General features: G+C 25.6%; 2 protein-coding genes across 2 annotated transcripts; one reads left to right on the top strand and one right to left on the bottom strand.

Annotated features, from left to right (window-relative positions):
* The first annotated feature begins 382 nt into the window (after positions 1-382).
* On the top strand, positions 383-2126 carry LOC134834694 (zinc finger protein 98-like). Its single transcript, XM_063849440.1, has one exon. It carries the CDS (start codon positions 451-453, stop codon positions 2107-2109), a length of 1659 nt encoding a protein of 552 aa, XP_063705510.1. The 5' UTR covers positions 383-450; the 3' UTR covers positions 2110-2126.
* A 1672-nt stretch (positions 2127-3798) lies between these two features.
* LOC134833832 (uncharacterized) lies at positions 3799-11215 on the bottom strand. Its single transcript, XM_063848290.1, has 6 exons — positions 10683-11215; positions 8590-8919; positions 4385-4460; positions 4122-4326; positions 4024-4068; positions 3799-3920 (listed from the first exon to the last, which is right to left on the bottom strand). Exons 1-6 carry the CDS (start codon positions 11213-11215, stop codon positions 3799-3801), a joined length of 1311 nt encoding a protein of 436 aa, XP_063704360.1.
* Positions 11216-13315: the final 2100 nt, after the last annotated feature.

The raw sequence follows: 13315 nt of genomic DNA, 5'->3' as shown, positions 1-13315 counted from the left end.
AAAAATTTGTCAGAGGGCTCTAATTTATCATTTTTAATCATTTTATAACTCAAAACTGCTAAAAAATTGAAACTGAAAAAAAATTTTTTTCTTTGACACAGTTTTGATTTGAAAACTAAATCTAGAGCAAAACTAAATAAAAAACTATGTCAAAAACTGTGTCAAAGCCATTTTTGTCAAATCTTGCTAATTATTTTTTTTTTATTTTTAAAATATTTCTAAAAAAATGAGAAATTAGTTCAAAATTTCTTTGAAAACAAATTTCGAATCGAATATTCAAAAATTTTTGACATCATTACTCTTTGACATTTTCAATAATTTTTCTCATTGGGCCAAATTCATATCAACACTACACAACATACATCACACACCTCATCGTACAGCAAAAAAGGTAAACATTCCAAATGAAAAAAGGCTCCAAATGAAGTAACTTTACCTTATCCCAAAAAAATGGATCTCTTATCCGCCCGTAACTGCCGCATCTGCCTCAGTCAATGCGAAACCCGTGACCTTGACATTTCGGAATTTGCCACAAAATACATCAACTGCACCGGATTCCAAATCACCGAAAAAGACATTCCAAAGAAAATTTGCAGCACTTGCACGAGCGAATTGATCCAAGCGTCGAATTTCCAAGCAAAATGCCAAGAAACCGAAAAAATTCTCGTAAATTTGGAGACAAAAAAATTCCAAAATCTTGTTTCATCAACTTCGGACTTTGAAAATCCCGAAACTTTGGATATCATCGAGGAGCTTATCAACAACGACACCGAAGAATACGAAAATCCGGTGAAACTTGAATGTGACTTTTGCGATTTTGAGGTCAACTGTTACAAGGACATCCATAAATTGAAGGATCATGTCACAAAAAGTCATCAGGATCTCATGAAAGGCGAAAAATGCATCGACTGTCCTTTAATTTTTCCCGTAAAATCGTTGTTGAAGCTTCATGTGACGGATTCGCACACGCCAAATAACGTCAAGGATCATTTTTCCTGTACTTTTTGCTTGACCCGCTCTCTGAGGCAAGAAACAATTTTGACTCATACCAATTCTCATCACAAATCGGCACAAAAATTCAGTTGCTGCATATGTCGCAAGGAAGCTCGTTCAATGGATCACCTCCGATGGCATCTAAAACACTCAAAATGTGCCAACGAACTTCTCCAAAAGTCCGAAATTAACTTTGAAAGTACCTTAAATTGCGATTTTTGTGGATTTAGTTGCGTTTTGGAGGCAAATATGGAGCATCATGTCCTGAAAATGCACGAAAATGAGGAAATTAGAAAATGTTTTTGCGGAAAACACAAAATTTTCTGCCGCGATCTCGTCCCGGAGTACGAAAAGTTCAAATGTAACGCCGAAAAAACCTGCAAATCGCGAGTCGGGGAGAAAATTTCGGCAAAATTGAAGCGAAAACCGAAATTAACGAAGGAAATTGACGGATTAACAGCTGCCGAACGTAAAAAAATGCGTCAAAACGAGCTGGTTGAGTGCGAAACGTGTCATGAAAAGTTAAAACGAGCTTCTCTGGCGCGTCACATGAACAACATTCATCACGGGGTTAAATTCACATGCCCTCATTGCGAGAAACCTTATACTTTGCTGCAAAATTTGAAGCTGCACATTGCCAAACATCACATGAACCTAAAAACGGAGTATCCCTGTCAGTATTGCGATCGTAAATTTATGGCATGGGCTTCGAGGTATTACCATCAAATTCGCGTTCACACGAAAAATTTCAAATTTTTCTGCGAAATGTGCAATAAACATTTTATGCATCAATCGGAGTTCGATGACCATAATTCCATCCATACGGGAGTCAAGGCACGCGAATGCGACGAATGCGGCGAGAAATTTCACACGAGAAACTGGTTAAGGACGCACAAGGAAACGATGCATCGAAAGGAGCCGCCGATTAAATGTAACTTTTGTGGAAAAGCTTTTTTGCGGAACAAGATGATTCAGAAGCATTTGCGACAAGTTCATGGCACGACCGAAAATACCGGATATTTGGAGAAATTTGAGGAAATGGAGGATGAGTTGGATGAATATGAAGAAGCAGAGAGATTTTTAGTAGAGTTTATTGCGAATCAAGAACGTACTTGAAGAAAAAAATTGAATAAATTACCAAAAATACGTAAAGGAAATTAAAAATTTGTTTTTTTTTTAATTTATTAATATGAGCTTCACTAACTTTTTTTTTAAATTAAAAAAAAATAATTTAAAACTAATATTGAGAAAAAAAATTTATTTAAATAAAATAATATTTTTTGATAATTTAATTTTATTAAAAAAAAAATTTTTTATAATTCAGTAAGTTATCATGATTTTTTCAAAATTAAAAAAAAATAATGATAATTTAATATTTAAAGATTTTTTTATTATTTATTTTCATTGATTAGAAAATAAAATTTATTATTAGATTTAAATTTATTTTAATTATTTATTAATTTAGAAGAAAAATATTTATTTCATCAATTGAATTTTAATTAAAAAACTTAAAAAAATCTATTGTTCAAAATATTTAATTTTATTAAAAAAATATTTCATAAAAGAAAAAATAACATTTTTTATTTCATTTTTTTTTCTAAAAATATACCTAATTATTATTAATATTTATGTAATAAATTTTAGTAAATCATTTGTTTTTTTTTTTAAAGGAATAATTTATTTTAAAAAATTATAAATTATATTTTTTTAAACTAAATGAATATTGAATAAAAAAATAATTTCAAATAAAAAATTATATTATTAATTTTTTTTAAATCTTAATTAAACTTAACAATTGTTAATTTTAATTAAAAAACATAAATTTTTATTAACACAAATTTACAAAAAAATATTTTTATAATAAATTAAAAAAAAAACTTTTTAATTAAAAGAATTAAATTCATTAAAAAATATTTTTGAGCTAAATTTAAAAAATTAAAATATAATATTTATTCGACAAAAAAAAATGTATATGAAAATAACGGGAGCAAATATTTACAAATCACGTTTTGTATTTAACATTTTCGGTTACAAATAAATAAATAAATAAAAATATTCACAACTAAATACACACAAATACAAAACAGACATAGCACAGAGCGCATGCTACAGTTGCACATCTGTGCGATACTCAAAAAGAGCACAAATGTGTGTATTTGTTTAACTCCAGCGTGCGTTTTGTGCTGTAAACAAACAGGATCTTAAGGACTTTAAAGTCCTTAAAGGGATATCATGCTTTTAAATGTTTTGATGAAGAAACTTTTTTTACGTTTAAAAGCAATTTAATTAAAAAATGTTAAACATGAACATGTTTTTTAAAATTTTCTTTAAAAAAAACAAAAAAAATGAGAATTAATTAATTTTATTATATTTTTTATATTTTACAATTTTTTTTTTGTTATTTAAAATAAAAGTAAAAACTAAATTAAAAATAATAATATTTTTTTTTATTAATTATTCATTAAATAATTTATGTGAAAAAATATTTATTAATTAATTAAATTTATTTTAAAAAATTAAAATATTTACCTATATGTGAAAATATTATTTTTTTATATTTAAAATAAAACCAAAATTTTAAGAAATATTACAATTTAAAAATTTATTTATTTTATTATTTAATGATTTTTTTTTCATTATATCTTACTCTAATTAATTATCTTAAACTTAAAAAATTGGCCAAAGTTTCAATTTTATGGTAACTATTATTTTTTTTTGTCATTTTTTACAAATATCACTTCCTACTTTTCCGTGCAAATTTTTAAAATTTACAAACTATCGTACATTTATGGCTCGCATATTAAATTAAAAGACCATCGCCAAGTTCTGGATGAGCCTCAGTGGGTTAGAAACGCAAACATTCCTCTTATGAGGGCAATAATATCGTCTCAAGCATTGAGCTAAGATGAGATCGCATTCACATAAGCCTTTAAATAAAAAAAAGATTAAATTAATTAAAATTAAATTAAAAAAAAATTAATTAAATTAATTAAAATTTTAATTTTTAAACTTTTTTTTAAAGAAACTTACGAGCTGCACAAGAATTTGGTCCTCCATATTCTCCATGATCGTAAGCTAAAAAAAATATTTTTTTAAAAAAATAAATTTTTTATAATTTTTTCTATTACCACAAACAGGTTTTCCTCGGTAACATTTCCACAAATAAGGCACAAAATACTCCAAAAACGAAGGACATTGAGCAGTTTCGTAGCAATAATCGTGCATTTTGCAACAACGATCGATCCCGTCGAGAGCATATCCCGAGCCTAAAAAGCCACAGTAACATCCGTAACCTTTGAAAACGAGCGGATCGCATCCAGTAGCGCATTTAATCTAAAAAAAATTAGAAAAAAAAATTAACAAAAATCTGTTTAAAAAATTAAATTTTTACCATTGAATACAAATGAACTGCTCCTCGTTTTGAACGACTGCCTGAAGTTGAATTTTCATCATGCGCCGTTGAATTGCTGAAAGAAAAACAAATTTTAACTCCTCGTGCAACAAAGTTGCAATAAATTCAAACACTTAACGCCCTTCTTTCACTCAGCAACTTTGCAACACTCTCCGTACTTTTTCTTTAGATGCTTATCAAAAAAACAAGAGAAAAAACATGAACATTAATCGATTTTTTCGGTCGATAAATCAATTCACAGATTAGGTCAGACTAAGGAAGTAATTTAATGACAAATCAGCAGCACTTGTCAAATCAATTTAGATTAGCAGCAATTTTTTTTTCTTGTACAACATAAATTGAATTAATGTGAAATATGTTGGACAGGCAAAAAAGTGAGAAGAAAATTTGGCGGGAAATGCTGTTGGAGGTAAATATTTAATTGAATTATTTTTTTTAAATTTAATTTAGTTTAAAAATTTCAAAAAAATTATTTATTAAAAAATTGAATTAAAAAAAATTATTTAAAAAAATTTATTAATTATTTAAAAAGAAAAAAAATTGCAAAAATCTTAAATATGAAACAATTATTAAAATTAATTCAAATCAAGCCAATATAATTAAGTTAATTCATATCAAAATTTTTTAATTCAATTTTTATTAAAAAAAATTAATTTATTTAAAATTAAAAAAAATGCTAAAAATTATTTACAGATTAAAAATATAAAATTTATGAAATTTTATTTAGTAAAAAAAGTTTTTTTCACTTAATGTTTTGCTTTTTCTTAATTTTTTTAAAATTAAAAATTTTTAAAATAAAAAATAAAATAAAATAAATTAATAAAATTTTTAAAAATGATTTAAAATATATTCAAAACTTTTTGTTTTTTTTAGATAAATTAAGTTAAAAATTAATTGTTTTTTTTTAAATTCAATTTCAAAAAAAAAAAATAAATTATTTTAAATAAATAAATAAAATAATTAATTAATTAATTAAATTAATAAATAAAAATTGAATTAAATAATTTTGTAAAATTAAATTAAATTAATTAAATTTTAAAATACAAAAAAATATTAAATAATTTGTAAATAATATACAAAAAAAATTTAATTTAAAATTTAATTTAATAAAAACTCATAAAAATTAAAATTTTATTTTAAAAATTAAAAATGATGTAAATTTTTACGAAATTTTACATAAGACAAAAATTCGCATTGAATTTAAAGCTTTGAAGTGAAATTACGAATTGTCTCCCTCTAAATTTACTTTAGAATCAGTGACTTGAAAATTAGCTCAATTCTTCAAAAAATTTGCTCATCATTTTTTTTAAACATAAAATTATTTTTTTTAATATAAAAATTAACGAAGTGAAAAAAAATTGAAGATTTTGCACTGAAAATAAAAAAAAAAATTTTTTTTTTTGCAAAATTCCATGAAAAAAAACCTTCTTTCAGTGCATTAAAAAAACATTTCACTCAACAAAATTGACACTGCATTTTTCTCTCTCTTTTTCTCTTATTTTTTTATTCACATTTCTACATCTTTATCAAAAAAACAAGAAAAATATTAATTTAGTATTACTTACTTCGATATTATTACATAACACAATAAATAAAGAAAAATTGTGTTATGATACAATTTAATATTATCGCAAGCAACAACATTTTTTACAGTTATTTGCGTTCCGTTTTCTATGCGTTGGCAATGACAGTGAGAGTTTCTTTAACTTGTGTAATGGAAATGCTTCGTGAGACCGTTTTCGTTAATTAAGTTCAAAAAATTATTGTTTTGCTAATTGTTTTCTGTCCATTTAACAAATGAATGCGGTAAAGGGAAAAAAATGTTTTTTTTTTTGAAGGTCAGAAGTGCAATGTTACAAACAAAAATAATAAAAAAAATAATTTTTTGTGCAATTTTGACAGCGGTCATTATTTTTTTCATGAATTTCGACATTTTTGATGATATGCTATTTTTTGTGGGAATTTCTTGGGCAAAATTATGAATTGAATAAAACTTTTTATTAACTAAACTACTAAAAGGGGCTCGTTCATGAGAAAGCAAAATGCGAGTCGAAACATAAATTTTTGATAAAAATCTCGAAAAAGTTCATGAAATTTATTGCCAGTCGGAAAAGTTAAAAAAGTTGCATAAGCGCAATTTCCCGCCTTTGCGAATATGTGACCGAGTCACCTACTAATCTAAAGCATGAAAAATTATTATTATTTAATTATGTTACATCGCAAATCATCGTCATTATGTGTTGTCTGAGACTCTGAAATGAGTTTTTTTTTGTGTTACACGATCTTGATATTTGCTTGGAGTTAATGTTGTTTTGTTTGTTTTTTGCAGTAATTTACACCGCATGATCGTAGCAGAAAATTAAGTGAGGAAATGAACTTTTAGGTTGACCTATTTTGTTCAAAGAAATATTAAAATTTATTTTGTTTAAAAATTTTAATATCAAAATTTTATTTAAAAATAAATTTAAATATATTTAATTGAAAAATAATTAATTTAAAAAAAATATTTTTTTAAAAAATATAATTTTAAAATAATATTTATATTATTATTAATAAAATAATTTTTAAAATTATATTTAAAAAAAAATAAAAAAAATATTTTTTTTAATTATAAATTTTAAATAAATTTTAAAAAATATTTTTGATACATTTTTTTTAAATTAAATAAAAATAATTTTTAATTTATTATTTCAATTAAAAATATTTTTAAAAATAATTAATTAATTAAAACAAAATAAATAAAAAATATTTAAAATAAAAAAATTATTTCATTAAATTAAATTAAAATTTTTATTTAAAAAATAATTAAATTTTATTTTAGTTAAAAATGTTTTTTTGAATTAAAACTAATAAAAATTAAATAAAAAAAATAAATAAATAAATAATTAATATAAAATTTAATTTAAAAAAAATAAATTTTTATTTAAAAAAATAATTAATAACTAAAAAAAATATTTAATTTCTATTGTATTTTAATTAAATTGAAATATTTTTCATTATGTATATATTTTAATTCAAACTAATTAAAATATGATTTTGGTTAAAATTACATAAAAAACAAAATTAAAAGCAAAAATTTGTAACAGAAAAATCACGTTCACGCGTGCCATTATCTTCTTACATATATCTTTTTTGTGATGTGAAAATGTGGGTAATGTTTGTCTTGTTATTAATATTATCTAATATGATATAATAATCATTATACTAAATAATTGTTGGTTGATTCGCACGACGACACACAATTTCTTTCATTCTTTTTCTTCATGTTGTGATTGAGAAACTTGTTGAGCAACTTTGTGACAGATTAACTTAATTGATGTGACGAGAGCGCATTTTTTGGTAAGTTTTAAATTTGATTTTTTTTAAGTAGAAAAATTTTTTAAAATTAAAAAGTTTAAAAAAAATTAAAAATTACCTAATAATTAAAAAAAAAATAAATAAAAAAAAATAAAAAAAAATAAAATTTTTAATAATAAAAAAAAAATATTAAAAAAAAAATTAATTAAAAAAAATAAAATTATTTAAATTTTAATTAAAAATTTTAATTAATTTAAATTTTATTAAAAATTAATAAAAAAAAATATTTTTAAAAAAAAAAATTAAAATTGAAATAAAAAATTTTTAAGTTAATTTAAAAGTTTGAAATAAAAATAAAAATTTATTTTAAAAATTAAATACTGCAAAAAAGACAGACATGAAACTTGCTAAATTTTTTTTTAGCGAATACATTTTAAATTTTATCAATAAATGTGGGTACAAAAAAGCGCAGTTACAACGAAAAATATAATAAATCTTTAAAAAAAACTTTAATGACAGAAATTACACACCTGACTTCCATTCATCTGTCTCTCGTTCTCTCATACCTCCGTACAGAGAGAAATTTGTGCAATTTTTCTCCATTTTCATCCACACAAAAGTGCAAACCTACCAACGCACGCTTCGTCTATTAATCGTATCAATTGCTACTTTTTTTTGTTTCTCTTAATGTTTTTATTATTTCGCATTACTTTTACTCTCGCAGCAAGCAACACGTTAGATAATCATCAAATATAAACATTTATTATCACAAACCCGAGGTACACTCACGCACAATATGACACAAATGCTCATGCATCCAGCAATCGAGGAAGTCACGATCTCTCTTCATTTCGTTTTTTATTTCTCGATGCAATTGCACTACTCACCTATATTTCCATTTTGTAGAGTGCCCAAACGGGTTATTGGCGCGCGCAATAAATACATCTTCGTCTTTGTGCGCATCGCGACTACTTGTGATGGGCCATTGCGGATGATCGTCGGGCGTTCGCCCATGTTTGAGTTCGAATAGTTCACGTTCCTCTTGGATGAGCAATTGGAGCTCTTTGGGCAAGTCTTCGGTGATTTCCTGCGAACCTGGAGGCAAGAGACGTTTTTTGGTTGGCTTGGAGCTCGGCGTTGAAGAAGGTAAGTGATGTTGATAGGGAGGGGGAATGTTTTCTTTATCTGTGTAAATTTCGATTTCGTACGATGTTTGACTGCAAAGAAATCGAAGGTTAAGTTAGGCAAATGTCAGTCAACAATTGATCCATTAGCGGTTAAACGAAAAAGTGAAGAAATCTTGACATTGTTCCCAAACTAAAAAAATTGCTGATGCATTTCCTTCAAATCACAAGAAAAGCACAGAAAAACTTTATCGGATATTACATAAGCCAAAGCAGCAAGTCATTTATGCAAAAAGATCATTAAAAAAATCATCAACCTGTTAATCAACTTTTTTTTCACTTAACTGCTTGATGGATAGCTTTTCTTTAAACGAACTTCAATTCATTTTCGTGAGATATTATTTTTTATTTTTTTTTTCATTACAACTTCAATTCAAGGTTACTCCAAAAGAAATAATTAATCATGCAAATATTTCGTCTTTTGTGAAAGAAGAAGATGTTAGTGACCTTCAGTGCATTGATCTATTTTGATTGCAAAATGTTACGACAAATACATATTTGATTGAGAGCCATTCAGTTTTTAACACAAAAGAAATGTACGTTGAATAGCCCTTAAAATAATGACATTGACTGAAGTTGAATTTGTGTCACTTTAATCTTGATAGATATGTGATGTGATGATTAGCATGCCTTTGTATTTAATGTTGGAGGTATATGACTTTTTTTTTATTGTTATTTGCTAACTGGTTTCGTTTAAAGAGATATTTTTTCAGAAATGAAAGACTCATCATGGGAAGGAAGGTGAATTAACCTGAGCGCATTTTATGAACTTATAAGGGAAAGTAAGGTAAGTAGATGAAATAATAAAAAGGTAAGTTAAATTTTATTTTTGAAAAGTGTTTTAAAATAATTTTTGATTTTTTTCAGTGAAATTGAAAACATAGAAGAATATTGAATTGCTTTGTATAGAAACTTGAGTTCAAAAAGAAACATTTTTTGAAGCAGAATAAGATGATATGACAATGGATTGAACTTTCTTCGAAGTCTAAATCGCAAAAGAAACGAAATTGGAAGAACAATAATACCAGAGCCTAATAATCGAATATCAGATATAATTAAAGAACTTAAAGAATTATTTTTTCTGTAAATTATGGCGAATTTATGAGAGAAAAATCTATGGAATACATTTAAAGTAATATCAAACGATAACGTTTGACGAAACTATAGAACCATGATCTGCAAAGGAACCTTTAAAACCGAATCATCTTCTTTCTGCCAACTTTATAAAAGGACACCGTTCATTTAACCTCTCATGTCTTTATTATATCAGCCCAAGAAACCCCGATCTTGCAATACAATTAATGACAAAGTTAAAACCTATGAACCAACAAACCTTCAAATCAAATTATATCGAATTTTAAACTTGCATTCATAAAATTTGCCTTTTTCCTTCTATATAGAAGACTTTGATATACTCATTCTTTAAACCACATTAAAGTAGTCTGAAGAAAAATTTTCACGAACATCAAATTCGAAAAAATATCAACTGTTTAAATGAAATTTGCTTTTAAATGAGCACTTTGAATGCTTAAACTTGTAAAAAAATTATAATGCCTTTTAACTCCTTATAACAGACAGACACAACAAATCTTCAAAAAACGCCATAAAACTTCTTAAACCAAAACTGCCCTACAAATCTTCAAAATTAATCATTTAAAGTTTATACTAAAGTTCAAGTGCATTAACTTGCTCGTTGAAGGTTTCTCGACTACTACTACTGAATTTGAATACCAAACAATTTTTTTAACACATTCGTCAAGTCACTGTGTCATCGTCGCAGTAGGCGCGTCACTTACTCATGTTTCGTATTGTTATTCTTCCTTTTCTCTTCCGCAATCGCGCCTTCCCATCCATCCAATCCAAGATCATCCCATTCGTTCCTCTTTGTTTCACTTTTTTTCTTAAACTCTTTTCTGCTCTTTTTGTGCTTCGCTTTTACCTCTTCCGAGTTTAAATCTTGATTCATTTCCTCGATAAAATTCACAAAATTCCGTTCTGTTTGGATATTTTGCTTGACAATATTTTCGAGTTCTTCTTCACTGTTGTCATAGAAATCTTTTTTAGCACTTTCCGAATGTTCCAAGTCTTTAACAATTTTCTTATTTTTCACAAATTTATTCACATTTGTCACATTCGGATATATCACATGATCAAAGTCACTTTTTCTTAACACTACAGTTTTATTTTCTGGCAGGATGAAGACGTAGTTTGGTTCATTTGTTCGCGGGCGATTTAAGGTTTGTCCGAAATTTCTTCTCTTATGGCGTGATTGGGCGTGTATTGTAATGACGAACGTTACAAAGAGGATAGTTGTCCGGAAATTTAACATTTTTTTATTAATTTTATTTAAATTTATTCACGAAAATTCATATTTTCACGTGAGTCTTGTTCGATAGCTGGCTCGTGGTTAACTAAACTCAGTTCTGCACATTTATGATTTGCCTACACAAATTATTGGATATTACAACAACAACAAAAAAAATCGCAACAACACTTTTACATAATAATCATCATGATCAATTTGTACTTTCCGTCGTCGTCTCTCGTCGTCGTCGTATCACAGTCACCGTTGAAATTCTAATGTTTCGATACAAAAAAAAAAAATTGAAAAAAAAAATATCAAGAGCACTTTTGCTTTCAAGACTAACTTTGTGTGCAGATAAAACCGTAATAAAAATATTTTTCGAATGGTAAGTACCAGTCAGTCACATAATAACAGACATTTTCAATGAAAATGATAGTAAAATGCACGGTAACTCAACTCAATGTACAACAAAAGCGTACATGGAGGGGAAATTGCACGTTTCGAACAAAGTATGGGAGGTAACTCAGTTACCGGCAAATTGTCGAAACATCATGGGTGACTTTGAATTCGTAATTTTTTCAGTAAATGACAATAAATGAGCGAAAAGACTGCAATAATTAAAAAAAAATACAAAAAAAAACAACTAGACCATTAACTGCCGAAAAACAAAGCAAATAATTTTAATAACAAAAGAATTAATAATTTGGCACATGCTGGTTGCAATATTTTTACCGTTAATGAGATGACGATAAGTTTTGATGACTTTTTACGCAAGCCCTGATTTTTCGGGTTCTATTGAAGGTTGTCTGTTGAAAATCTGATGGAATTTTCCATTAACGAAGCTATTGAACATTCAATAGAAATTAATTCCATAAAAAAGTGAAACCGGTCTTTCGTTATATAAAATAAAATTAAATAAAAAATTGAATGAATGCAATTTTCAATGAGCATAGGGAAATGCTTTGAATTTTACATGCTCCGATGGAAACATGTTACTTATTGGATGTTGTGACATCTGTGTTTATCAATAGAGTGTTGTTGAAATATTTTTCTGTGAGAACTGTGATTGAATGAATTGAGAGATTAGATAATTTTTTGATTATAAAAGATTATTTTTTTTTACATTAAAAAAAATGTTTGTTGCTAAGAAGATATTTAAAAAAGGCGATATTCAAATTATGAATTAAATTTTGAAGTATTTTTGATGAAAAAAAAAAATTAAATTTTTCATTATAGAAGGCTTTGGTTAATTTATAGGTAATTTAATTCATGAAGTAGGCTTTGAAAATATTTCAGTTTTTTAAGGAGAATTTGTTGAAAATTTGATATTTTTTTAATTAAATAATTTTTTATTAAGAATTTTAAATAAAATTTATTTTTAATTAATTTTTTTAATAAATATTAAATATTTTAAAAAAATTTTTATTTTAAAAATTTTAAAAAAATTTTTAATTTTTTTAAAAAAAGATTGAATTTTCCATATACTATTTTTATTTGTCAATTTAATTTTTTTTGTAAAAATTTTAATATATTCTCGAAGTCAACCATGATTTCTCTGAAGTAACCATAACCCATAACCTTTTAATTTAAAGTTTTATTAAAGAATAAATATAATTATGAATTATCGATAAATATTATAGCAGCCTATTGCGTTTGTGTTTGATTTTAAATTTAATATTTTATTTTATAATTTTCGAAATTTACAATTATTTATTTAATTTTAGATATGATCAATTTGCCGACCTTTGAACGACTAAATTTAAAAATGATTTTTTTTTGATTAATTAGATTTTTTAATAGTTGCTACGACCAACCAGCAACGTGTCGTTAAACACGTGCAGGTTGGCCGTTATAAGCCTACTAAAATTTTTTGCCAATAGTTTCTTTGCATTCAATTGTTTGGTCATCAGTTTTTGGAACTAAATTTAGTATCTCGGTTGAAAAAGTTCAGCGTATGTCCAATCAAAGTATTCTGTTTTTTTTAAATTTTTCTAATTTTTAATTATGATTTGAATGTGAATCAATATAATTTTTATGATTTCTTTAATGTTTTTGGCAAAAATTAAAATAATTTTTTATAAGTAAAAATAAATTTTTTATGAAAAATAAAATTATTGCAAAAAA

The sequence above is a fragment of the Culicoides brevitarsis genome, chromosome 3, assembly GCF_036172545.1.
Source record: "Culicoides brevitarsis isolate CSIRO-B50_1 chromosome 3, AGI_CSIRO_Cbre_v1, whole genome shotgun sequence".
NCBI classification, from domain to species: domain Eukaryota; kingdom Metazoa; phylum Arthropoda; class Insecta; order Diptera; family Ceratopogonidae; genus Culicoides; species Culicoides brevitarsis.
Note: the sequence above shows the minus strand (reverse complement) of the source record. Positions and strands in the feature narration are given on the sequence as shown.

Coding starts and splice junctions, on each gene's coding strand:
- LOC134834694 (XM_063849440.1), top strand. CDS start 451: ATGGATCTCTTATCCGCCCGTAACTGCCGCATCTGCCTCAGTCAATGC.
- LOC134833832 (XM_063848290.1), bottom strand. CDS start 11,215: ATGTTAAATTTCCGGACAACTATCCTCTTTGTAACGTTCGTCATTACA. Junction 8,920..10,682: donor AATAACAATACGAAACATGA/GTAAGTGACGCG, acceptor ATTTCTTTGCAG/TCAAACATCGTACGAAATCG. Junction 3,921..4,023: donor ACCAAATTCTTGTGCAGCTC/GTAAGTTTCTTT, acceptor TTTTATTTAAAG/GCTTATGTGAATGCGATCTC.